This window comes from Urocitellus parryii (assembly GCF_045843805.1).
Source record: "Urocitellus parryii isolate mUroPar1 chromosome 12 unlocalized genomic scaffold, mUroPar1.hap1 SUPER_12_unloc_1, whole genome shotgun sequence".
Taxonomy (NCBI): Eukaryota; Metazoa; Chordata; class Mammalia; order Rodentia; family Sciuridae; genus Urocitellus; species Urocitellus parryii.
This window is the reverse complement of record NW_027551758.1, coordinates 406,950-434,926: the sequence shown is the minus strand read 5'-3', so window position 1 is coordinate 434,926 and position 27,977 is coordinate 406,950. Positions and strand designations below refer to the sequence as shown.

At 47.5% G+C, this 27,977-nt stretch overlaps 1 protein-coding gene and 1 pseudogene across 1 annotated transcript in view; both read right to left on the bottom strand.

Moving 5' to 3' along the window:
* Positions 1-27,977, bottom strand: part of LOC144251258 (xylosyl- and glucuronyltransferase LARGE1-like) — a gene marked incomplete at its 3' end in the record, with an annotated part of 138,966 nt that overhangs the window by 27,329 nt on the left and 83,660 nt on the right. The window contains exon 2 of the mRNA XM_077794280.1: positions 9,660-9,764. Within this exon, the coding sequence (XP_077650406.1) occupies positions 9,660-9,764 (105 nt within the window). The remainder of the gene's footprint in view (positions 1-9,659; positions 9,765-27,977) is intronic.
* Positions 24,089-25,007, bottom strand: LOC144251263 (BH3-interacting domain death agonist pseudogene; annotated as a pseudogene).

Sequence of the window (27,977 nt, the reverse complement as noted above, 5' to 3'; positions counted from 1 at the left end):
AAAAAAAAAAAAGAGAATTTCCTAAGATTTCCTGAGGCCTTCCAAAGAATCATAAGTGGCTGGGGTTCATGAGTGAACTCTTCCTTGCTCCCTTTGTGCCCGGCATATACTCTAGAACATGCATCTTTGGTTGTATTAAAAAGGCAAACTGCGTGCTCTTCCCTCACCAAGTATTTGCTCAGCTCCCCACCTGAGCGGGCGGGTCCCCCCTCTTCCCTACCTGTGGTCCTCCTGGCTCCACAGCCTTTCCCGCCCCACCCCCTAGCAGGTGCAGGCCATGTTGCACTTAATTGTTCTTCACCTTGTTCTCTTTAAAAAACCAGGTGAACCACCTGGATTTTTGAGGGGTGGGGATAATGGTGATTCAAATAAAGTCTACATCTTATTTTTTAAATTTGTGTTCCTAGCACAGAAGGTAATGCCAGGCACCCCGTGCCTGCTGAGCACCTGCCTAAGGTGGGCATGCTGAGAATGTGGGATGACTCTCACCACTTCTCACACCCTCCCGTCTTCCTGACCATCAGCCTGATGGTCCCCTCTGGGGAGAAAGGCAGGCGGAGGGTGACTGGAACTCCTTTATTCATTCAACTGATATTCACTGAGAGATTTCCATGTCCCAGACAGGGACACAGGAGTAGAACAAGATCCCTGTCCTCACAGGCTTTCACTCTTGTGGGGAGAGATAAGGATTCAGATTCCTATTGTTGTCACAACAAATTCCTTGAGCAGTTTAAAATGAATCCGTCTATTATCTAACAGCTATATGGGTCTGGAATATTTGGGGCTTAGGTAGGTCATCTACTTGGAGCCCGTGAGGTCAGAATCACCGTGATGGCCATCTTGGGTGCTTCACTGGAGGCTCTAGGGGAGAATCCACCTGCAAGCTCCTTCATATTGATTGCAGAATTCAGAGCCACAGGTGCACATCTCCTGTCCAGCTCAGCTGGGAGCCTCTCAGAGGCCATCTAGATTCCTTGCCCGGTGCTCTCTCCATGTTCACGCCAGCAAGGGCAGGTGGAGCCTTCCTCCTCGTCTGGTTCCTGTGACTTGCCCTTCTCTCCTGGTCCAGGTGCAGAAGGGCCTCTGCTTTTATGGACTCGGGTGATTAGACGGGGCCCACTGGGTCATCCAGCATAAGCTTTCTATTTTGAGGCCTATAATTACAGCTTCAAAGCCTCTTTGGCCATGTGACAACATCTTCACAGGTTCCAGGGCTTAGGACAGGGACTTTGTGTGTGGGTGGAGGGGGCATTCTGCCTACCATAACAGGCAGAGTCGGACCATCAAAAACTTGTTCTTCCTGACACTGGAGGAAAGTGAGCTGGAGGGTGCTGCTTTGGCTTGATAGTTAGGGACACATGCTGTGAGATGAGCCCTAAGCAGAGATGGGGGAGTCCTGGAAGGAGCCCGAGGGCAGTTGCTGGAGGAGCAGTCCAGGTGGAGAGCTCAGGTTCTGGGGTGTGGAATGGGCCTGGGGAACGGTCAGTCAGCAGGCCAGAGCAGCTCAGTGGGAGAGCAAGCAGGGGAGAGAGCAGGCTGTGGACCCGGAATTGGCCAGGCCAGCTCGGGTGGACTCCTTTCCTTGGAGGCTGCATTCTGCCACTGTCACCTTGGGGTGAAGTCAGGATGACAAGACCATGTGCCTGGTTCTAGATTGTGTCTGATGGGCCAAATACCCAAAGGGCACAAAGGCAAGAAAAAGATGGCACTCTGACCCTGAGTGTTTGGGGACTCGGACTCAAGTACTACTAGACATAGGTGCAGGGGCAGGGTTTGCAGGAGCAGGAATGGCCCACATATGGCAAGGACTGTCTGCAGTTTGGGAAGGCTTGCAGGACACCCCACCTGCGGCCTTTGTGCCTGCCGTTCTCTGCGTGGACTGCTCTCACTCCAGCTCTGAGCATGGCTGCCACCTTCCTGTTCTTCACATCTTTAGTTCAGTTGCCACGTTCTCAGAGACCCTTCTCTTAATCTTCCCTTTCGAGAAGAATATTTTATGCCTGACTTTCTTGTCCAAGGTACTACTGACATTTTAGGCAGGACAAATCTTTATGGTTGGAAACTCTCTTATGCACTATAGGGTGTTTAGCGGTTTCCCTGGATCCCACCGTGAAATGCTGGGACAATCTACCTGGTTGTGACCAGCAAAAATGTCTCCAGAGATTAACAATGTTCCTGGAGTAGCATCGTTTCCCAACGATTCCCTTGAGCACTGCTATGGCACTGTATTTCCAAAATTATTTGTTTACCTCAACAATAAATACTTACTGCCTAATGTATGCCAGGCATGATTGTAGGTAAGGGAGACGGAGCAGTGAAATTAGTTGAAAAAATTACTACCCTGGAGGAGGTTACATCTGCATGGAAAGAGACAGAAGGAAAGAGCGAAAATGAGCAAAATCACAGTAGGTCAGACGGAGACAGTGCCGTGGAAAAGAACAAGACAGACAAAGGGGGAATGATAGGCAAGATGTAGAGGCGAAGAGGCTTGCAGATTTAAAAAGGTGTGTTCCAGAAACAGCAAGGAAGCGGGTGGCTGGAGCTGAGTGAGTTGGGGACACTAGGGGGGACAACACCAAAGGCGCATGGGGAAGACAGTTTCTCCCCCATGGTAACTTGGAGGCTCTGCACACAGGGCTCCCATGTGTCTCATTCATGAGGCACCCCCGGGGCCCAGGGAGGTGCCCGCACATTGCACATGTGAGATGCGTGACGAATACCTGAGCAACAAACCAGAGGACACAGGGAAAGGCAGCCCTGGGAGGAGCACTCAGTCCCAGATGGCTTCAGTGACAGAGGTGGCTACGAGGAAGAGATGCCAAGGAGCCGCGGGGACCTTGCCCCTCTTATGGGCCTCAAGCATAAAGGGAAAGGGTCAGTATTGATGTCTGACCTGGACTCTGTCCCAGGCATGCTAAGGAGGTGGTCTCCTGCTCTCAAGAAAGCAACCCTGGGCGGCGGGAGCTCTCGGGATCCTAACCTGACGCAGGAAGAACAGGTTGTTCACTGGCCAGGAACATGGCACTGAGAGCAGGTGGAGTCCAGACTTGGACCAACTGGAACACAAGCAATACTGTCTTTCAAAAGGAAAAAGAAATGTGAACCCCAGGGGCCCAGGAGTAATGTCACCAATACTGCAAGAGGCCGGACCTCCTGCAGTCCCTGTGTCCACTTCATAGGAAACAGCAGGCCAGTGACTTTCTCCTCCTAACATACTTATTACCTCATGCGCTTCTCATGGCTGTCCTTGGGGAGGCAGGTCCTGTAGCCATCCCATCTCACACAGGAGCAAACCGGGCCTCAGAGACCAGGTGACGTGCAGGAGTCACTAAGGGAACCAGGAGGTGGAAGGCCCCAGGGAGAGAGGTGGGTGTAGCACTGGCTTCTCTCACTTAAGACATCTAAAGCGTTGCCAGGGAGAAGGAGGAATCAATTTGTTCTGTGTGAACCTGCACAAAAGGGTTCTGAGGCCAGAGAAGGTTTTGGTTCAGGACATGGAGAAGACAAGGCTTTGGGTCAGTCACAGACCTTGAAAAGGGTCAAGTAGAGAGAAGCAGCTGGTGGCCGTACTGCGAAGCACCTTCCGGCTGGCTAAACGCCTCCTGTAAGCAGGAGCCCTGGTGCTGACCCTGAGAAAGCCCTTGAACACATCTGCTTTGCATCAGAGTCAGCCCGGTGAACATTACAATTGTACATAATTGTTATAACTGAGCCTGAAACTGTTGTGACTTATGGAAAAAACTTTAAACGTGTTATTATTATTATTTTGGCATGACTTTAACAGACACTAAACATGGGGAGATAGAACTTGGCACTCGCTGTTATCTCATAACACACCAACAGTTGTTCACTACTTTGGCTTTTATTTATGCATATTTTTTGTACTTTTATTTATGTATATTTATTGAACCCAGGGCACTTAACTACTGAGCCACATTCAGAGTCCTTTTTATTTTTTATTTTGAGACAGGGTCTTTCTAAGTTTCCAAGGGCCTCTGTTCTGGTTTGGGTGTGAGGTGGTACCCCAAAAGCTCTCATGTGAGACAATGCAAGAAGGTTCAGAGGAGAAATGAAGGGGTTGTGAGAGTCTTAACCCAATCAGTGAGTTAATCCCCTGATAGAAATCAACTGAGTGGTAACTGGAGGGTGGTGGGGTGTGGCTGGAGGCGGCGGGCATTGGGGCATGGCTGGAGATGGCGGGCACTGGGGCATGGCTATGGGGTATTTGTTTGTATCTGGTGAGTGGAGACCCCTTTCTCTGCTTTCTGATCATCATGTGAGCTGCTTCCCTCTGCCACACTCTTCCACCATGATGTCCCGCCTCACCTTGAGTCCCGAGGAATGGAGCCTGTTGTCTGTGGATGGAGACCTATGACACTGTGAGCCCTTAATTAAACCTTTCCTCCTCTATAGTTGTTCTGGGTGAGTTGTTTTAGTCATAGAGAAAAAGCTGACTAAAACAGCCCCCCAAGTTGCCTGTGCCACCGTGTCCAGCTTGTACACAATGTTGGAAGAACTGCTCACAGACGGCAAAGCCACTCCTGGAATCTGATGGCCAGTACCACATCAGCGCCATTCTGCATTTGTCCCCGTTACAAGGAAGATGCTTCTATCCTGAACACAGGCACAGCAGCAGCTGACCATGCTTCGTGTCATCTGACTCAGGCAAGCCAGAGTTACCAAACTCATTCCCAGTTGAAGTAAATACTATTTTATAATAAATTAATTTCCCTTTATTTCTTCATTGTATTATAGCCAGGCCACTATATTGATTTTGTAAAAAAAAAAAATTATATTTGGAGGTCGTATAATACATTTGAATTTGATTTTAGGATGGTACAAGAGGCATTCAAAAGATGTTGTAAGATGGGGCCGAGGCTGAGTGAACACAAGGCATTTTCACAAATTTGTAGATGAGAACAAAAATCAAGCCTAATGAAAGGATGTAAAGATTGGCCCAAAGCAGATAAAGCTCACCAGCAATAAATAGAACATCTGTACTTGAGGCTCAGTGAATCTACTACAGAAGCACAGAACAGAAAGCGTCTGCTGAGCAGTCGTTCATGCAGCTTTTTAGTTGAACTTGAGTTCAGCTGGAGCTTGAGGTGCTAAGCAGTAGTAAAGGGATTCAGAAAGAGACTGGACGAGGAAGCTCTGGAATCACAGGCCCAGCCCCACCCCGAGATTCAGATCCACCCTCCCTGGGGGAGGGCTGGACATCCCAGGTGCACAGGTGTTCTCAGTGACTCAGGACAGTGGGCTGAATTATCCAAGCCAGATGTGGCCCTCCAACAGTTGGATCATAGCTGGTGTACATCAATCAGGTCCAGTTGTCACTTTCAAAGAGCGAAATCATAGGTATCTACAGGGTCAAACACCCATTTAAAAAAAAAAAAAAAGGAAAGAAAGAATCTTTCTACCTCAACTTTGCCACAATAATAGCTATTTAGTAGTAAGTACAGAATGAATGAATGAACTACATTTAAGTCTCCTTTGTCTGGGTGCAATTATTACAGAGATCATCCAAGTGCAATATTTTTCAATCATTAAGGGACTTGACCAAAGAGACAATTAAAGCTCAAAGAAATGAAGGGGTGTGCTCAGGATCTCAGAGGCCAATGCCATAGGCCAAGAGGTGTCAGGTTACCTACCCCTGACTTTTGCGTACCCTCCTCCAGCCATGTGGTTCTCAGTTCCAGTTCAAATTGTCAACTGCTTTCTTTTTTTGAATCCCTGTCACAGAATGCACCGTAGTGTCTGACTTTATCACCGATCACGTTTCACTTCCTCACGGCCCAGTGTTTGCTTCAATCCCAGAGGTGAGTCAGTCCTTGAATGTCCCAATTTTGTTGCTGTACAGATAAGGATTTCTAGAGAAAATTTCCCTCCCTCTCTAGAGAGCCAGTTCTCCATCTCCCTGTCTCTGGCCTAATTTGGGGACAGAAAGGAATGTGATGTATTTTATTCTTAAGTTGTGTTTGAAAGTCTTCTGGCTAACATGATGCCCTTCATCTTGGGAGGACACACCTGCTCCTCCAGTTACCTCTGGGATCCTGTGCCAACCGGCTTAGCTGTGAACTTGCCACCTTGTTCCCCCACCTGCCTCCCTCACCTCACCCTGCCCTCTCCGCTCCCTTCAGCCCTCCTTCCTCTCCGCTCCTTGGCTGATGTTCGCTTTTTAAGATATTTACCCGTCAGCTTATAAACTGAAATGAGTTGAATCTTAATAAGACTGTTAAAATCCTGTTTTTTTTTTTTTTTTTGAAGTCCTGCTGACAGCTGCATGCTCTGTGAATGACAGCTTCTTGCTCCTAGGAGGTGACTGACACATGGATACAGTGGGGATGGACCTTCTCTGTGCAAGGATGTGAGAGGTGCCCTTAAGTCCACCTGAACCATTATGGGCAAGAGCTGGTGCTGGGATCTGCCTGGTCATCCACAGCTGCTATGGCTTAGTAGCCTCCTTCATATAGAAATAAGTGACATCCCCTTAAGATGAAAGGGGAGAGGAAGAGTGCATCTCCCTAAACTTTTGGGGTCCTTTGAGAAAGGGAAAAACAAAAACAGAGGAAGTGGGAACCACGCCGGATCATTTAAGGAGAAATGCTACTTTACCAGATAATTCTAGGGTTCAAGAAGGATCATGCATAGCGATGCCTGGGCTGAATCTGAATATTTGCAAACGGTTACTCAGGATAGGGTCAGGAAGAGAAATAAAAACTACAAGTTCCTGAAGTGCTCTGGTTACTGGCACTTGCGGCTGCTCTGCCACCACAGAGCCACAGGGCCTGCTCCCAGGCAGGATTCTCAGCTGGGTAACAGATGAGGAGGTCCGAGCTTGCTGAGCTTGGAGAAGCTCTCCAAAAGGCAGAGAGTCTAAAGTGACCAAGTCAGGTCTTGAAGGCAGATTATCCAACTGAAATGGCTCATGCATTTTCTGGAAATTTGCTTCATAAAATGGTCAGGAAGCTGATCAATGAACTAAAATAGGCATTTTCTTCTTAAAATAATATGAAAAGCTAACCCCTTTTCCAGAGAGTGAAGAGATGAGACAGAAATGTCAAAAGTGGCTGCTTTATTTTTGGGCAAAACAGAAAAACTTACTGGCTGCTTTTGACCTGAGGGCTTGGGAGACCTTAGCAAAGTGCACTTAGCTACGTAGCCATCCCATCGTTTTCAGGGAGGGTGGATCTCATGCCCTGACTGAATAAGTGGTAGAAAAATGCAATGGATTACTACGTGCCAAACAGAAGGCTAGGCTCCTTCGATGACTTCCTAACTTGGAGATCTTCATACGCTCAGTGTTATCATCCTACTTTACAATGAAGAAAAGAGGTTCAAACACATGGAGCAAGTGACCTTGCTCATGCAGGACAAGTGGCCCTGACATGGTCCTAACCCAGGTGTTCTAACTCCCCCCAACATCATGCTGAAAGCACCACAGTGCCTTTGCTGGAGAGACCCTGTTTGCATGGCCGAGATGGCTGGGATTCAGGGTGGCAGGTTCCCTCTGGCAGAGTCCTCAATTTCCATGAGAACCTAAATGTCTGGATGACTCATCTGCTGATGTGTGCCACAATTCTTGGTCTTAAAATAACAAATCTCCATCAGGAGAGCCAGTGCATCTCAGTGTTGCATAAATCCTTTTACAAGGATCACCTGGTATCACTGGCGTGATTTAAATGGACACATGGCTCCTAACAGGGCTTTCCTCCATCTGCTTTGCCCTTTTAGTCCCAGCCAGGAGGGCAGCGACTCACCGCCTGGGCATGTCAAGTAAGAGCTGGGTTGGCTCAGGTGCCTCCCATCTCCACACTCTGCAGCAAATAAGGGACACACCATGTTTCTCATAATAAATTCTCCAGGGCGCTACCTTTTTCCTTTCCCTGAAAGCCCACATCGATGACCAGAGGCTTGTTGTTTCCAACAGACAACCAAGGCCCCATGCTGCCTCCCCCTGGGCCATTCCCTATTATTGTGTGTTTGGAGGCCCAGAAGCTAAATGGACACACCAGGATCTATCCGAGATATCCCTTCTCCCACCCAAACAAGCTCGGGTGCCCTTCTCCTTCCCGGTGGAGAGCACACAGAGCCCTCTCGTTTTTCCTTGGTTGGCTTCTCCAGGCCGCCTGCAGGCAGGATCCTGGGCTCCTCCAACAGACCCAACCAGGCTCTTAAAGGGCAGAGTCCGGGATTCTCCATTTTCAGAAAGTGTTTGATGCTGAAGCCCTTAAAGTTCAAGCTAGGAAGGTCAGTAGTGAACACCAGGCTCCTTAAACTCGAAGCTTCGGTTTCCTCTAGGAGAAAACAGAGATAAGCAGAGAGCCTGCCTCACGGGTGAGAGTGAGGATCAAATGAGATTATCGCCCATGCAGCACCTGGCAGAGAGCCTGGCTCTCACTCAGCTGGTAGAGGCCCTAGAGGCACAGCCTCCCCTGCTACTGAAAAGCTGAAGCACTTCCCTACCGCCGCTGATTCTTTTCAGTCCCTTTCCCCATCCAGGCCCCTCTCAGGGACCCCTCAGAGTTCCCAGCTATACAGCAACTAAAGGGTTAATGCCCAACACAGCAGGGGAGCCTCCTGACAAGGGTGGGTGGTTACAGTTCTTCCAAGGTGACCTCCATATGCCCAAAAAGTGACACTCAGGTGACCATGCCAGGAGGAACGCTGCCCAGCCTCCACACAGGGCTCCATGGCTGCACATCTGACTGCTCAGGACATCCCCTGGCCTCTCCTTGTCCTCCTCCAGCTCTGACCCATTCTGACTATATTACTGGACTGTCAACTCGGTCTCTTGTCTCGTGTCCTTTTCCCGCTGCGAGCCCATGTTTTTATTCAACTTTTCTGGAGTTGCACATCAGGGTTCAGAGTTGACTTTTTGGCTTTTCTCACTACAGATTGGCTTTAGCTTCCAGAATAGGCTTTGCATAGCATCTTCAGGTGTCTGTGCCTGTCCCCAGACACCTGTCCCTAACCCGAATACTTGCTGGACTCAGATGTTGAGTCCCTCCTATCTTGGCTTGACTTACCCCATTGCTCCCTGAGCTCCAAGTTCTAATTATGAAAAAGATGGGCATGCTTGACGGGCAGGGAGCCACAGCAGGGAAATGGGAGGGAGAGGCAGAGGACCCAGAGGCCTCCACAGCCAGACACTGGCAGGCACTGAGCCTGGTGGGGCAGGTTGCTGGAGTTCCATGCTCACTCACTCCATGAGGTCACAGAGTATGTCTAACGCCAGCTTGGGGCCTAGGACCCAGCAAGCAGTCAGATAAAGCACAGAGGAAAGAGCGAATGATATGGAAATGGAACAGTGGAATGAATGAACCAAAAGGGAAACGGAAGAAGCAAGTTTGGGGTGGTGGAAGGTGGAATAAAGGATCTGATTTTAGACAACACACTGTGTGCTCAGAAGTACTGATTTCCAAAGGTCTGCCTTTTCTCTGGCCAGGTGCACAGTAGGTGGTACCTGCCCTCCCCTTCACAGGATGGAATGGCCACATGACATGCTTTAGCCAATGCAATATTAAGAAAATTTAAGAGGTTACATGACCTCTGCTACTTCCTTATCCCATAAGTGAACACAAGCAATGAGACAAATCCTGAATACCTACAGCACAGGTCCCTCTGGACCCCCTGCCCACACCACCCTGGAGACTCACCTGTGTTGTAGCCCCTCCCAAGGGCTGGCCACGGGCGGTGATTTTTCCACAGGTTTCCAAGGTACCAGTCACTCTGGTTCTCTACCAAGCCCAGGACCTGCTGACCTGTAAACAGAGAATACAAAGGCTTAGGAGGACCACAGCATCAGGACCAGTGAGGACTACTGATCACAGGGATCAACGGTGACAGGTCATCATTACCATAGCTTCCGTTCACGGGGCGGTCTCCTAAGTACCACATACCGACCTACCTGTTCAGTCTGAGTTAACGCATGTTATCCTTGCCACCAGGCACCTGATTTATTATTCCCCATTTCATGGAGGAAAGACTGCATCCCAGAGCAGTGCAGGACTCTGTGCAAGGTTACCCAGGTTATCTGTGACCTAGCCCGAATCCACGGCTATTCATTCACTCACATAAGGAAGCGTGTTCATTCCAGAAATCATGGGACACACTAGTCTTCAATCATTCCAAGTCCAATATTTCCCACTGTGTATTAATTGATCTGTTTTCTGAGCATGGACCAAGATGGTTTTCTCCTATCAGAGAGGAGGGAATGATCCCTGGTTGGAGAGATGAGACCAAGGAAAAGAGCCACCTTGTGATCAGCTGCTTACGATGGTTTTGTGCTCAAACTCATTGCTTCCTCCAAAATAGATTTATTGTGGCTGCCTAGCAAAGCTCCTGCTCAGCATGCACAGGCCCTGGGAGTGATACTCAGCACCATCAATAAACAAACAAACAAAACACAAATAAATAAATCCATGTCTTCTGTCAACAAGAATCACATCCACATAGGAGTGTAGTCTAGAGGGATGATTGCACCTGGGTGCCCAGAGCTGGGCTGTGACATTGGTCTTGTCTCTGTGGCACCTCAGCTTCTCAGGTGGGTGGGGCTTGCAGTGCATCTCTTAGGATGCTGATGCCGGGGTGTGGGTGGGAGCCAGTCACTGGGCCCTCCACATAGGCCTCCTTTAGATGAATCTGGCCTGCCACTTGCAGATGGCATTCTCTAAGAATTGTCATCAACATCATTTGACCGACTGGGAGAGTGGATTTCACAATTCCTGCAGGAGCTTGGGTATAATTAATTACATATTACCTGACTGCAGGTCTTCTTGACTGAGTGCATTATTGCTTACCTCTGTGACAAAAGTTTGAGGTAGGCATCATGCATTGATGTTTTATAGAAAGGGAAACTGAAACAAAGAGTTTAAGGAACTTGCTAAAAGTTGCACATTGAATCATCACTGTCTTCCACAACTGGCTGAAGTCTTCCGAAGGGCAATTTCTTAGGATGCTGGCCAATCTGAGAAATAACAAAGAACTCTCTGACCCAAGGAAAGCCTGCTGCATGTTCAGAAAACACAGGGGTCCTTGTGGAATACCATGCTGGGTGATATAGGGCCTCCTTGGTAGGATGACACCTCCCTGAGATGACGGTGTGTGGGTTTGGTGTAATTTATTTGAACAATTTATTGGGCTCCTATCTAAATCATCACCTTAGCACAAATACATAAACTAGAGGCATGGGAAAAATACTGCCGCCCGCCCACTTTGTCATTGTGCCTGATCATATCCAAAACTTGTAGAATCCCTCAGAAAAATGCATCCCCAATTCAGGGAGGGCAAGCACCAATCAATTCCACATGAACTAACTAGGTTTGGGATGTGTGTGCAAAACGGTTAGATAGACCTAGAAGGAAAGCCTGGTGTCCTTAGCTCAGGGGCAGTGTCCGCGATGACCAGCTGCAGACCTCACTTAGTAACTGTGGATCACAAAGGGGTGCTTGGGAGAGATGACTCTCGATGGCTAAGGAGCCCAGGTTGGTATCACAATGGTTTTAGGGGCCCCGGTTGGTATTACCTGTTCTTCTGGCATGTTAAAATGTGTCATACATGAAGAACTGAAGAAAGGGAATGAGCTTTCACTGAATTAAGGGTGGCCAACTGAATCCCAGCTAAGGACATCTTCAGATATCAGAATCCAAATTCTGTATTGTTGCACCCCCCCACATTGATTTGGAGTCTCAATCTTCTTCCTCAAATCCTCCACTAGCCACACTTCATTCCTGCCAAAAGGAAAATATGTTTTTTCTAGCTTGTGTAGTCACCTCTCTCTTGCTTATTTAGCTGGCCCTGGGCAGGAACTGTCCTTGCCCCTGCCAAACCCTGCCCACAGTTCTTCTGTGGCTTGTCTCTAGCTTTGATGCCCCACGAACAACCAAGTTCCTTTATCTTTGACCACATGAGGTGACAGACATCTCTACCCAGTACTTCCTGTGGGTATTTTTATCTTCAGGTGACTCAGGCCCTTTAAAGGACCAAGTGGGCAGTATTGAGGCCCAGTGACACCCTATTTGTTAAATATCCATCTCCTGCACTGGTCTACAAGGCAAGGATTGCAGAGTATCTGACACACAGTAGGTGTTTAGCCTCTGTCTGCTACTAAGACATTAGTAGAATCACTAAGTAGCTACTCATTCGGGTGGGAAAACCCCTCTCAACCGGGATGAGGCTAATGTTGGGGTGTGTTGTCTTCAGCAGTTCAGCCTCCCCGTGCCCCCAACCTCAACACATTGTCCATTCTGTGAGCTCAAGCCTCTGCCTCCCCATGTTGAAAACTGCAAAGACAAGGCAGCAGTGTGAAGCACAGCACTTCCATCGGCTGCTCGGCTGAGGCTTGAATTCCAGGTCTCACCCTCCAGAGAAGGAAGAATCTGCAGGGACACCCTGAAGTCCCGGCATTGCCAAGATGAAGATTCAAAGCTCTCCATCTGTACCTGGGCTGCCTTCATGGCAGCCCATAATCTTTTCACATTAAAAAAATCCTTATTTAGTAACACAATGGTTATAATTTTAATATCCATCGGTTGAGGAAAAACAAAACAATCAACTGCCACTAAGATTTCATTTTGCTCTTTTAAATGGATGCATTTGCTGCTATATCAATTATTAAAACAGGAATGAGGAGAAGCAATTTTCCTTAGTCTCAACAGTGTGGAGTTCTGTGTGTGGGTTAATGGATTCCCTGAGTGATCCGCTCAGTGCCTCCCCCAGGCAGAGGTATCTGTGGACAGAGGACCCGAGGAGCAGCCCGGCTGGGGGCCAGGGGTGCAGAGTCCGGGGTCAGACTTTGTTTCCCATTCTCGCTCTGACATTTTGCTTGCTGTGCAGCCTTGAGGAAACCCCCTAACCTCTCTCTGCCTGCTGTATAACTTATGTCTGTTCCAATGTGTTGAGTGCTTACGGTACTGGGTGGAACACATTAAGCAGACATAACTGGTCGCTATTTATAAATATCATTGTCCAAGCTAACCGGCCAGCTTCTGAAAGCCAGCGAGCCCCTAGCCATGCAGCTTTCTTTGGCGGTCACCCAGCCCAATTAGGCCATGGCAAAGCTTTGTTTCTCCAAGTGTGGTTTGGAGGCCACGTGCTTCAGAAAGAACGGAGGCTCTGTTCAGAACCAGTCAGGGCCACAACCTAGAGGTTAGTAGTTATCAGGAGGTTGCTTCCTTGGATTCTCTAGTTTCTGGAGGGGGGATTTCCTGGCCTCTGCTGCTGAACCCTTCTCTCCCCATTGGTGCGGATGAGGCTGCCTGACTGGTGAACTTCAGAAAAGTTATACAGCTTCGCTTCCTCTTCCATCCCTTCTTCTGGGAGCTGGAGAGTTGCAGAGAGCTTGCCATCAATCTGCTCTTCCATCATGTGGGTTTATAGGGCAGGTTTCCTCCTGTGAGGACCTCAGCATGCTCGGCATGTCCCAGGAGGGGTTGGGGGAAGTGCAACTCTGGGCTCTGGGTTTAGGAGGATCCATTGTGGATGCATGGCCGAGTCTTCCAGTTTCACCATATTTCAATAAATATGGTGACATTTTGCTCTTGCTCCTCTAAGTTGGGCGGTATCTGTATATGTGAGCGTGGGTTTAGCGCCCTATATTCATTCCTATAGACCCCAACACTCATGAACATGAATTCTGATCCTGAGACTAGTTAGTAATTGGCACTAAAAACCCAAACCCATGGGTAATTTAGATGAGTGTCAAAGTTTGGGAATAACTGATGGAGAGGTCTGGAAGCTCTGTCTGCCTTCCTCAAAGGTCAGGTTCACCTGTGCGTCACTGGCACAAGATAAACTCAAGTGGTGTCTAAATCCAGCCTATAAACCAGCAATATTCAGGAGGGGGGTGGTCTCCAGTGCTATACTTCTTGAACACAACAAAATAGTGAAGAAAATGAATGTCATGTTCAGACTACCAGGTTTGAATCCTGGCTCCTCCGCTTACTAGCTGCATGTCTCTGGGTATGCTATTTAACCTGTCTCTGTCTGTTTCTTCATTCGTTTGTAAAGTGGAGTTGATAAGGGTACATATGGCCGGAATTAGTTGCAGTTGTTTTTTCTCCAGGCACAAGTTAATTTGTGAAAATGAAGCTGTGTTCTTTGCTTTTTCAAACCACTACCAATGAATGCCTGGAGGCTGGAGTCGTGTTCACTTGCAGTTACCATGACCCTCAGAATTCCCTAGTCCTCCGCTCGGTTCCACGTATGACTCCTCACCCTCCCGTGCAGACCTCCAAGCTCCCAACTTCCCCACAGCTTTTCTGGTAAGGGTGCCGTGCAGCAGACATCCAGCATCGAGGTCCCCTCTGCTCCCTTGTCACAGTACAGATGAGACAGCCATCCAAGCTCATGGGCCTGGTGGCATCCAAATCCTGATCTCCAGAGACCCGAGTCCAAAGGCTCAACCTTGATCTTGCACATCCTCAGCCTGCCATCCCGTTAGGAAGGAAACCTCGGGGATTCCTGGGGAGATGCCCTGGGTGCCACCGTGCGAGGACCGGCTCAGCATTGTGCACCTCCCACCTCGTCTCCTTAGGAGTCATTACAATAAAACACCGTGACTAACAGAAAAGGCTTTGTCATTGTTTCCCGAGCTGGCCCTGTGGTTATGATTGACTGCGCTGCTCTCTGTCTCCCTTACTCTCGGCACAAGTTAACTTATGAAAATGAAGCCGTCTCCGCTGCTTATTCATACATCACCACTAACAGCCAGACAGGAGAACAAGCCCGGTATTCTGCGGGGCCCTGGTGTCGGTGTCACCAGCCGGCAGACGGATGGCTGCAGGCCGGGAACTCCCCTCTCTCCTTCCTTCTGCAGGTTTTGGCTCAAGGCAGGGCTCCTGCTGTTCAGGAGGCAGAGGATGCTGCTCCCACCTGGAGCAACTGGTGTGGGAAGGTCAGGCGGAGCTGGTTCATTGGGTGGGAGAAGGCAGGAACCGAAGGATGGGGTTTAAACTCAGGCAGGACAGGCTGCAGCCCCAGGTCTGTGACTAGGAGACAACCACTCTAACTCTGAGTTTCTTTACAAAAGGCTAAGAATCAAACCTCTCCTCACCTCTGAAATGAATATGCAGATCAAATAGGATAATACATGCAGAGCACCTGGCTCATGGTAGATGCTCAAGACCTTCTTTTCCTCTTTGGATTGTCACTGTTCACACTGTCTACGTTTTCCTATTCAGGAGCTAAGGTTAGCCGTGTAAACTGGACTATGCAAACTTCAGCCTCACTGTCCCCTTCCCTGCCCTGCTGTCCCCTGTCCATACTCCACTCTGCCTTTCTGAGTCTTTAGCTTCTGTGATGCCAATGTCCCTGGGAACATTCCTGCCGGCCTCCTTCCTGGGGCTCCCCTCTCTACGTCCCCTTCCTCCCGGTGAACACGGACTCCAGAGCTTGGTTCCCTTCCTTCTTGCTCTACATTTCATCCATGGACGGCGGAATCTGCTCCAGTGGCTTCATTCAGAGAGCACCAACTGGAAGGTAATCGCCAATCTGCACCCCAAGCCCAGGCTTCGTTTCCTACCCTCTTGTTCTTAAAGGCTTCTGTGGGCTCACTGTTTCCTTTTGGCCGTTTCACAGTGATTTTCAATTTGACCTAAGCAGGACCAAATTCAGAATCATGTCCTCTTCGGCTCTCTGAGCCCTGCCTGGCCTGCTGAATGGCGCACCGAGGTCTGACTTGCCTGTGGAGCCCAAAGACTTTGAATCCATATTGACACCACTCTCTTCCCATTCTTCACACCCACCTACAACCAGATCCTCGGATTTTACCTATGAGTATTTCTGGAATTCATCCCCTCCCCTGCTCAGCCATGTCCTTTTTCTCTCCCTTTCTGGGGTCCCTTAGCAGATGTCCCCAGTCACCTTCCCCTCTGGGTAGCTCTTCACCATTCCATTCTGCTTACTGAGCCACAGAAATATTTTGAAAGTATATACTGGATGGTTTGCCTTCTTGATTAAAATGCTTAAATGTGCTTGTAATCTCAGCAGCTCAGGAGGTTGAGGCAGGAAGTTCTAAGCAACTCAGTGAGACCCTGTCTCTAAATAAAATATAAAACAGGGTTGGGGATGTGGCTCAGTGGTAAAGTGCCCCCAAGTTCAATCCCCAGTACCCCCCCTCCCCGCCTGCACCAAAAAGTGCTTAAATGCTCCTGGAGTCCAGTATAGCGTGGATGAATGAATGAAGGAAAGGTGAATCTTTTGCCCAACCCACCGCCCAGCCCATCAGTAACTGGTGGGCTCTATCTCAATGGAAGGGAAGTGGTGGTGTGTCAGCTGCCCTGTCCAGTACTACGCCAGAGATAGGCAGCTCCTGCCTCATCTGTAGGACGCCTAAAGAGCTGTCTCCTTTGTTCCACCCCCAGGAAAGTTCCTGGGTATAGAGAAAGGCTGCCTATCAAAACAACTGTGCTAATAAAACCAAGCGAATATTAAAATATTAAAACCACAAGCTGTCCTGAGTCTCACAGAGACCCACCAATGCCCTCCCAACCTCATATTTATTCTAATAAGCTATTTTCAACTAGAAAAGCCTTTAAACACACCATTCAGTGCGTGTCTGAGTGAGGGATGTCTATAATAAGAAAAACATAGAGTATCATATCGCCATTTACTAAACATCCTGAAAGAGCTGCTACACAGCCCCAGGTGCCCTGGCTAGTCGGTGCAGAATAATAAAACATCTCCTGAGAAGATGCACACAAAAGGGCATTTAAACAACCCTGAATAGATTGAAAGGGACCATTTCTGAACTCGCCTGTCTCACAGCTCCTACTTGGACAATTCAGCTGCAGCTCAATGCACTCTGGGGTAACAGACACCTAGAGGAGTTTCGAAGGTTTTAGTCATGACTCTGGAAACTTCTACTTCCACAGATGCAGCCGATGAGGGCAGGGAGGGGTTTAGGGACCCGGGGTCCATGGAACTACGAGGACTCTGACTCTGACTTTGAGCTCAGGCTTCCTTTCGTCTCTGCTTCTCAAATGTGGCGGCCGCTTCTTTCTTTGAATATTAGCGCTAATTCTTGCCTGGTTCAAAGTCCAGTGGTCATGCACAGCACAGGAACTTCTGAGCCAGCTTGGAGTTCTCCACTTCCCTCATGTGTGAGAGGCTGATGGCTACTGTGTCACAGGCTGCAGTGGGACTCTCAACTAGGTTCATGTACCCTGGTTTATACAGCATGTCCCCGGGAGGGAGCCTGGGTTTCCATTGGTAAGGAAGCAACCCCACCCCACCTTAGACCTCTGCCAGCCCTGATTTTCCATGGAGAAAAAGCATCCCCCCTTGCTGACGTCGGTGAATGAGACCTAATCCCTCTGAGAGGAATTAGATTCCGTGTCCCTCAGAGAGGCTGAGTGAGTGAAGATGAAAAGAAGATTAGATTTTGCTTACGATGAGCAGGCCAGACAGAGCCCGGAGAGGTCACCAGAACACACAGGAGCTGCCTTTCTGAGGAGAAGCTTCCAAACACTGGATGATTCTAGAAGAGGCTGCAGGATTCTGCCCTCATCCAGCAGGACATGCTGAGTCCCTTCTCTGCATGAGGCTCTGTGCCAACCACCAGGGACACAGTAGTGATGAAGACAGACCCAGTCTCTGTCCTTCTGGACCGATTCTCCAGAGAGCTTCTCCCAGAGCCTGGATGCCATCTTCCAGGTCTCACCTCAAATCTCACTGAAGCAGAGACTATCTGAGTAGCCTGGCAGTTTCATCTTTAACAATAGCCTCATGGAGTCTGATGCATTCCGGCTTGGGGATCTTTCTGGGTAGGTGTCACCTGTCAGGTACTGCAGAAGGAGGCGGGGACTGTCCACAGAGCAGACAGGAACATGGTGACCTCAATGCTCCCTTCCAAACTCACTGTGAGTTTTCTTAATCCTATGCCCATGATGAGTTTCTCAGTGTCCCCTCCTGCTGGACAATCTCACAGGTGTTCTTGTACGTGTGGACGGCTTCCCTGGAGGGGACCGGGCTTCCCAGGGCAGGTGGCTCTCTTTGAGTCCCTGGCCCAGGCCTTGGAATAGGCGCTGTCCATGAACCATCTCAGAAATGCCTCGAGGGCCCCCAGGAGGCAGGCACTGCCCTGATTTCTAACCTCCAGAAAAGAAGCTGAGGTCTGGAGAAGTAAAATCTCTGGTCAAGGCCAAGGGGCTAGGAGGCCTGGAGCGGAGTCTTGTAGTCCCAGCACTGTGCTGTAGAAGTCTCCATCCATTCAGGGTTAGAAATCATCTGAAATGGAAATGTTTCTCTCTCCTGGGAAAGGGCTACAGTGGTGCCAATATGGGGAGGGGTCCAGGGACATAGGCACGATGAGGAGAAGGGCACATTTGACCACCCCCCTGTTCCGCCCTTTAATCCCACTTGGGGCTGCAGAAAAGACCCTTTGGAAAGTTCTCGTTACCCACTGGGGAGCAGAGAGTTTAATTTCCTGAAGCAGTAATCCCAGGGCACTGAGAGGAGAGCACATCCCGCCCCAGGGCACCTCAGGAGAACAGCAAAGGAAGCCCTGAGACTCAGAGAGGAGTCTGCCATCCAACATAGGTCCAGATAATGAGCATCTGCCAAGATCCAAGAACAAGGCTCCCACCCTACCCTCAAGACTTCCCTGGGTGGGCCTGAAACTTAATTTGTGGCTTAAAAACGCCTGCTCAATCTCAAATAACGATTTTTCTCTTCTTCCTCCTGTGATCGTTGGTTTTTGGAAATGGGAAAAACTAAAAAAGGAATGCCGAGCTGCTGGGCTTCCTTCCAAGGCTGCTTTTATCACACTGAGTCCCAGAGCGCGTGGCTGCCATCACCTCAGAGCGCGGCCTCCGTCAGGGAAGCGAAGCTGGACTCTGTCCAGTACACCTCTATCTGTGCTTTTTGGATCTCTCTTTTTTAAAAACACAATGTGTTGGCATCTTCCAGAACTCTACTCGCAGGCACTCCTCTGCCTTACCAGCAATGGTCAAGGAGAGCAAACTTTGCATTTTTCCTATTGGGGTTGCAGAGAAGGTCCTTATTTGCAGGATTATGAGGCCAGTATTTTAAATTCTGGCTTTTCCAATTACTAACTGCAACCTGCACCCAACTGCTTGATGTTTAAACTTAGTTTTTATTTCTTTATAATGATTAATAATAAGATTCACCCTATGTCTAATATATTGAGAGCAAAATGAGATGTAAATTGTCAAATATTGTTGAATTCTGATGGAGTAATATTATTAGCCAGCATTTCTGGGTCTTTAAGTAGTAGATACTTAATTGCTTTTACTGCACATGTATTCATCTCATCAAGAGGTTAGCCAAGGTGTGGAGAAAAGCTGGGCCTCACTGTTCATGGAAAGCTCCAGTACTAGGCTCTAGGAGGGACCCTGGGAGACATGACCACAGACAGGCTATCCTTCTCCCCAGGAACAGCGTGCTTCCCAAGGGCCACAGTGCACACCACCACACAGGTGGGTTGAATGGTGTGTTCTAACACAGGTGTGCTAACAGGGCTGACTCAGGACACTGTGTACAGAGGGTCTTTATATGGTTAAAATATCACACCTAGAAAAAGAATCAGTAATCTCTAGAAATGAAGAGCTAGAATGGGTGTGTATCTAGACCTGGCTTCCTTCAGGACCCAAAGGTCCACAGGCAAGCACTCCAATACACTAACCACTGGGGTCAAGAGCTGGGTTCTGTAGCAAGGCCCGTCCAGAGGGAGCCCGCTGACCACACTCTCTACAAGCCTGCTCTCTGCTGTCCTCCTTGGAGAGAAAGCTCCCTTTGTAAACCAATGGCAACACACCTACGGCAGCAAAGAGTCCTCCCCTGGTGTGGCCTTAGGTCACCCACAGTCAAGTGGCGTCAAACCAACAATAACAATGCACGACACTTGGCCTTTTAATAGTTTGATGTCCTTTCTGATGGAGACTAAATGGGGAGTCCAAGTTTAGGGTAGAAAACAATTCTGTCCGGCAAAGTCGCAGAGATGGGGGTGGGCGGCAGTGAGGGGGAGCCAAAGCGGGAATACAATGGCCTGTGGGAACCACTAAGCAAAGATTGACCGCTCAGCTGCAGAAATATCCTTAACAAAGAGCCAGAGCTGGAGCTCCAACAGAAATCCATCCATTCATTTGTTCATCACTTGTTACCCACCCATCCATCTATCCGTCCACACGCCCCTTCATGCATGCGCCCATCCATGCACGTGCCCATCCATCCACACACCTGTCCATCCAGCAGGTATTTGTGGAGTGTTAACTAGATGCCAAGCACTGTTCCAGGCTCTGAGTTGTAAAAAACGACAAAAAACACTCAAAAAACTAAGTGTCTGTCTCATGAGCACTTTCATTCTAGTGGAGATCGAGATCACAAACAGATACAGGATAAAACACAAGTGGCCACAGAAGATCCTGGGAAGAAAGCAGATGAAGGGGCAGAGAGGACGGGGTGCAGCGGCCAGTGGTCCCCACACAAGCAGGGCTTCGGGAAGCAAAACTGAGGTGGCACTTCAAGAGAAAGGGCAAGTACCTCTTGCTCAGAGGAGGGCCAGCTGAGAAGAGAATGGCAGATGAACAGAGGGGCCCAGTGCTGAGGCCTCCAGGAAAGGACGAGGGCAGCCCTGGTGCACCTGTCCAGGGGAGATGGCCACACACAAGCGCTGTGGCCACGGACCCCATCTGGAAATGGTCACCAGTCTAGCAGTGAGTGGCAGAGGACGTCCCCCTGGGATGACGGCTATTCCTGATTCAGGCCTCAAGGCCACTTGAGAGTGAAGAGGTAGCCAGTAGGGACACGAGGTGGAAAATGACAGAAGAGCATTTCAGAGTCTTCAAAAGGAGGAGAGATGCCCATCTCCAGGACAGGAACAGAAACAAGCAATGAGAAACCTGTACTCTGGGCCAGGCCCAGTTGTTTGGAGTCCTGAATCTGCACTTTAGGGAAACAAGACATTCCTATGAAATGATTCCAAAAGCACTTTTGAATTCTGACTCCAGGATCCCACAGTCAATTATTTCAAAGCTGCTTAAGACCTCAACATGATCACCAGTCCCCTGGGGACCCCAAGTTTCCCACAGACACAGGACTCTGTCCTACCTTATTTGATGAATCAATACTGCCTATTTGGGGTGCACTGAATTTTTCGTAGAGACAGGCCGACTTTGGACATATCATCATCCATATCATCATCTTAATAGTTTTGAAACAAAGTTTTTGGTATGCCTGTGGCTTCCACATCCATGCCTCGTCAAAGTGTGGAACAATCCTAAGCATCTTATAAAGCCCTTTTCGCTTTTTGCCTTTGTGCTTGATCTTTTCCATTTCAATTAACTTTCTCTTGAAGTGTCACTGGATGAAAGACATCACAGAAATGGCAGAACCTGTTAGAAATGCAACCTTTTAGCTCCCAAGAGAGTCTAATTCCATTTCACTTATGCAAGTTTTGACTGATGGTGACCCAGTATCTTAAGTGTAAGTCTCCTCATGATGAATCGTTTTAAAGAGCTTGATGGTGGAGGCAACCACAGCTCTGAGCTAATAGAACTCAACATGCCACTCGGTCACCTTCTGCAGCTTTGGAAGAATGTGCCAGGTGTGAATGAAGACGTTCAGTAGGGGGCATAGACAAAGACCTGGACTGGGAACAGGAGATCTGTTCAAGGAGAATAAGATTCTGCAGCTCACAAAACCGGGCTGTGCAGTAGCTCTCTGACCTGGACATTTGCAATTTGACAACTTCTGTAGCTATCACCAGAGCTAGGCACTAGGGCCAATGTGTGTCAACTTTTTTCCTTCACTAATGGAAGGCAGGCACTTGTCTGGCATTGCTAAAGATTTAAGAACAAACGTATTTAAAAATAAACTTAATAACAACCTTTCTGCATGTAATTGTTATTAACTCAAAAAATACTTAATCGATATCTATTAAGCATAATGGATGATTCCTGCTAAATAAAAAGTAAGTAAGACATAATGACCTCGAAAACACTGCAGAGAAGCAAGCACAGGAGACACTTATGAATCATCTTGCAAAAGATAATTCTTGGCAACTGACGGGGCCAGAGGAAGACCTCAAAAGACAGGTGTGTTTGTCTTGGCTCTTCAAGGACAGGTAAGAATGTAGAGGCAAGGTAGGAGGTCGCAGGCCACTTAAGCTGAGGCAGCATCAGGCCAGGCTGAGAAGCGATTGTGGGAAAGAAGTGCATGGTTCAGAAAGGCGGCCACTTACCCAAACACATGATCCTGGTTCAGTGACTCATCTTGGCCACTGGCCACAGGTATAATCTTGTAGAATCCTTGCCTTCTGAGTTTGGGCTGCTCTGTTTCAAATGGGGCTGATAAAACTGACTTGCAGTTTGTTATAAGGAGAACGGGTCACATTGGTAAAGGGTCGGACGTGGTGCCTGACGCTACAAGCTTGTCCAATAGGTGAGCTTCGAGTTATCACTATCGTTAAAAGAAACTGAATTCAAAAAGGAAGACGAGGCTCAACCTGTGGCTATAGAAGTCTAATCTTGACTTGTATGTAGAGATAAGGGGACCTCAAGTTTGCTAAAGGCAAAAAAACCCAAACCAAACCAAACCAAAATATCACGATAATCCTGGCCCCATACCTACTTACTCCTTGGGTTTTTTTTTTTTTTTTAATAGCATCACTTAAAGATTTATTTCAAATGGTGGCCTTCATACTGCAGGCTGTATCTGTTTGCTTTGAGTATTTGTAACCTTTTGGTCACACTACATACCCAGCCCTAGGGTGGTGTGTGCTGAATGCTGACCAAAATAGGAGATTTTTCTTTTCTGATGAATTCAAACTCATGTAGTTTCCAAAAGCAAATTTAAACTCTTAAGGAACAGAAAAAAATGTTTCTGGTTAAGAAGAAACTGTGTATTAGTCCCTCTGTGCTCTTGTCCATAAGCCTCCCCCAAGTAATCACATTGTTTTGTTTGTTCATTTTTTTGTTGTTGTTTTTTCCAGGTTGTGGGGATTGAAGCCAGGGGTGCTGTACCACTGAGCTGCAATCCCAGTCCTATTCATTTATTTTGAGACAGGGTCTCACTACGTTGCATAGGCTGATCTTGAACTTCTGATCCTCCTGTTTCACCCTCCAGAAGAGCTGGGATTCCAGGTGTGCACCACCACATCCAGACCAAAGCATTACATTTGCAGACATAGGACTTTACTGCACAAGTGATGTGGGCCCAACACACATCGCCACACTTCCAGACTGGAACCTAGACCGTGGCTTCCAGGTGTGAAAGGCCCATTCTGAACCACTGCTAACCTGAAGCTTTTCCTTCCATAAAGGAAAGGTTCTACCTGAGTGAGTTGGAGTTACCTGTATTTATTTGGACCCTGTCTCTCAGAAGGGGAAGCACTTCACCTGCATAACTGATAAATCTAACAGTGTTTGTCTTTTATGCCTAGAGGCCTGTTCTGTCCTGAGGCAGATTCCATGCTTGGATGAACTCAGTGGGGGTTGGGGCTGAAAACAATTATGATAAGTTTATTAATAGGACATCTGGCATTCCATGAGCTTCCAAATGTTATCAAAGCCTTGACTTCTTGGAAAGAGGAAAAATATATTTAGCTGCTTGATTTTGGACACAGAGGTTTACATGGGCCCTCATATTGTCATGATACCTTTTAAATAATTCTCTTGACTCAAGGAAATCGGGCTGGGGTTGTGGCTCAGTAGTAGAGCGCTTGCCTAGCATGTGTCAGGCACTGAGTTCAAATTGCCACACCACATAAAAAAAATAAAGATATTGTGTCCATCTACAGATAAAAACAAAAACAAAACAAACAAACAAAAACCAAATCCACAAGGAAATCAAACTAAACATCTGTGTTGAGGCCAGAGTTTGCCATGGTCTGGGAATAGCACCTTGGTCCAGAACCTCTGAGCCATTTGGCTGGGATTTCACACAGATTATATTTATCACTCTCTTGGAAACATAATGTGCCCTGCTTTTAGCAGAAATTTAAATATGTATGGGGTATGTGCAGTTCTCCTTCTTAATAAACAGCAATTAAAAAAAAAATCAAAAATCACTAAGTATGTTTTCCCTTCTGCCTTACAACTTATTTTTCAATGTAATTTTCAAATGGGAACCTGTAAGCTGTTGAGATAAAGGCACAAGGTACACATGTAGGAGATGGCAGATGAGACCCACTCAAAGGTGGGCAAGTTGACTTTTTCGTCCAAAATACATCAATGTAGAAATTTCTAAATGGGTCACCAGCTGAAAATATCCTGAAATCAGGGAGAAAGAGCTCTTCTCCGGGCCTCTCTTTTCTAAGATGTCTATTTACGTGGTCATGGCTCCTCTCTGGAGGCAGCTACACTGCTGTCACAACGTCAAATTTAGCCTGTTGTGCTTCTGCAGTCATCTATTCAGTCCATCTCATTTCTGACTAAGTCCTGCACGTAGGCAAATAGGTTCTGGTTAATAAAGTTGACTGTTGCACGAAACACATCATGGAGTAAGGATGGTGTATGATTGGCCACCTTTTTGGCCAATAGCATGGTCATAATCAGCATGGTCTTCTCGTTCTCCATGTTTAGGGTAAGTCTGCATTGCTGCTTTCAGGGTGGCGTCCAGGCAGTTGCTTCTGTCTTCCTCTGACAGTCCAGCATTCATAAAATGTGCCACCAGTTCATTCACCAGTTCTGACTGGATGCTACGGTCCATTTCATCCCTGACTTGGGCAAGATGCCGGGCAATGTTCTGTATAACTTCTTCTTGACTTTCAGAATGTGCCTCTATTCTTCCCATGAAGAGACTGGCACGGTTGCCATCAGTCTGCAGCTCATCTTCATGTTCCCCCTCCAGGTAAGTTCGCACAGGTAGTTCCTGGCCCAGAGTTCTCAGCTCTTGGTGAAACTTACAGTCAGAGAAGCTTTGGAGGAAGTCAAGCACCAGCAAGTTTGTGATGTACTCATTCCTGAGGTCTGAACCATTGCTGACCTCAGAGTCCATGGCACAGGCAGCACCTGGTAGCTCCAACTCAGTTTTGGTTCACGGAGGTCCAAGATCTCCACCACCCAGATGCCGCGCGGGAATTCGGGCGCAGGGCGCGTCCCCACCAAGGTAAAGTCCCCAAAGCGCACGGAGAGAGCCCGGACGCGGGCCGGATGACCCACTCCTTGGGGTTTTAAAGCACCACGTAGCAAAGATAATAAACAGAAGTGTCTACTAGACACCAGGTGTAGTGAACAGGGCATTTAAGACACATTGTTTCACTTTCATCTTCTAAATAAACCTGAGAAGATAGAAAATATAACCTTCCATTTAATAGAAAAGGGAAACATCTGCAGAGAACTTGAAGTCCCCTGCTTGTGGAGAAGCTGCTGAGACACCGTGGAGCTGGGATCAAACCAGGTCCACATGACTCCAGATGTCACAGCTCATCTCCTTTCAATGAGGCTCATGGATGTCATCCTCAGTGAAAGTCCTTTACGAGCAAGTGAAGGGTGAAGTCAAATAAAGTTCTTTTCACATCACAGGGTTTGATATAGTTCAGGGTCATGCAAGAATGGGATCTGACTTCTCACAGTTGTCTCTGTCATAGAACCTTCCTGGCTAGATTCCCCTCATATCTTATGAGGCACGTGCCAACCACATACCCCACAATGGCACTAGAGAACAATGCACTCTTGAAGCTAGTCCACGATGCTTGTGAGCCCAAGTGATGGGTAGATGCGTGGATGGGCATCAGCAATGCTGGGAGCCCCATACTGCAAAGTAGGCCCAAGCTACACACACAGTGAAGAGATGACCATTCTGGCCACTCCCAGGGGCCTTCAAACATGGGGTGTGATGCTGAAGTGGAGGTGCATACATAACATAAAGCTAACTATAGCAGCCAGAGGATGAGAGGGAATGTCTAAAAAGAGTAAAATGCAATTTCCTCCTCTATCCAGCCTTCCCCGCCTTCATAGGCTGAATTAAGCTCTCCTGCTGAGTTTCCACTGCTTCTGGACCATGTCTTCATTATAATAATTAGCTCTCAGCAGTAGCGGGCATTGGGATCCTTTAGGAGGCTTTAAAAAAAATATATGTACCTGGCCCCCATCTCAGGAGATGCTAATGTGCAAATTTCCTAACACTGAGATGGACCAGGGAATTATTTTTAAAGAGTTTCCTAGGTACCTCTGTGTCTGGCAATATAGAAGACAATAAAACTTGAAAACCAGAACCTTGTCATGAAAACCAAAACAAAACAAAACAAATAAACAAACTTAAAACTGTGTATTTTTTTTTAAAAAAAGTATGGATGTATGCATGTTAAAGGAACAGGTGAGTGTATAGAACATGAGGTAAAGTCTCAGAATCAATGAAGAAATAGAAGACAGTACAAATTCTGAGAGGTAGGCAGATTGAAGGTAGTGCCTAGGCTGGGAGCCTTCCTATCTATCTCAAGAAATATCAAGCATTGGTTTTAACCAATTGGGAAAAGGAGACAGGACCAGGACTGTGCAAGAACACCTTGGTGAACAAAGATAAAGTCAGAGTCTCCAAAGTCACGGCCTTGGTGGAGAAGAGGGAGTCCTGCAGAAGAGCACAGGAAGCTCTGTGCCTTGGCCTTGCATCTGCTGGAAGGCACAGGCAGGCACTGGAACTGCCTGGCTCAAGGCCCATCCTCCTGTAGTCTGGGGGCCAGAATTTATTGTGGATTGTCAATGTGAAAACCACTGTGAACCCTAGCACTTGGCAGAAGCACGTATAAATCCATTCTGGAGCACTGTTTTTTAAAACCTGAATGTGAAGAATTCCTACAAATAAATTTCCAGGGAGGGTGAGTTCACAGCAGCAGCAGAAAACTGACTAGGAAACAGCACTGCAGAAATAGCATGAAGAATTAAGACTCCCAAAGAGGATTAATTGGAACATAAGGAAAATGTGTTCAATATGTTTAAAGAAATAAGAGGACACAGAATGTGGCCCTAAAATATGTCTCCAAATTCCTTTGCTCCTTCCACTTTAAAAGGTAGAGTCTCCTTCCCATTGATTGAATTGTTTCAGTCACTCATTTCTAATAAATTGAATGGGATAGGAATGATGCTAAGTGACTTTTGAATAAGGGTATGACCTCTGCCTAGTGCATTCTCTCTCTTTCTCCTGCCCTCCCTCCCGCTCCATTTGCTCACTTTGGGAGAAGCCAGTCTCCATCCTGTGAGGATACCTGGAAACACACTGTGCAGGGCAGACTGAAAGCCCTTCACCTACAGCGACCACCCAGTTGCAGTGGTGTGAGTGCACCCTCCATAAAACCAATCGTGCAGCCCCAACTGACATACGACTACAGCTGCAGGACAGACCACAAATTAGAAATGCCTAGCAGAGTCCCTCCTGAATTTCTGTGGAACAGAAACCCTGAGACATAATAAATGACTTGTTTTAAGCCATTAAGTTTTATTGTAATTTATTATGCATGAATAGATAACTATAGAGAATATAAAAAAGTGCAACAAAAGAAAGAACACTGTAAAAAAAATGACCAGGTATATTTGAAAAGGCATCAAGAAGAAAGTTGCAGAAATGAAAAATGACTGTCAGCTGATTTCTCCGCAGAAACAATGTAAGCCTTAAGAGAGTGGAATTACACCCAGGAAGAGAGAAAATAACTGTCAATCCAGAATTACAGAGCCAAGGAAAGCATGCATCAGGATGGCAAAATAAAGACATTTTTCAGAGAATCAAAACCAGATCTTATTAGCAACAGACACTTACTAAGGGACATTTTAAAAGATATACTTCAGGAAGAGGAAAATTTCCCAGAAGTAATTTCTAAAAGGTGAGAAAGAACAGTGAGACTAGAAAACAGCAAATGAATAGGTAACAATTTTAAAAGGCACCGACTGAAAATCAACAATGCTACCTAATTAATAAAACCAGAAGAAAAACAAAATAAAATACTTATTATCCATTGAATAATAAGTATATTATTTTGGTGGAGATACTTACTATAGTAAGAGAGTGAAGATACTAATTTCAGA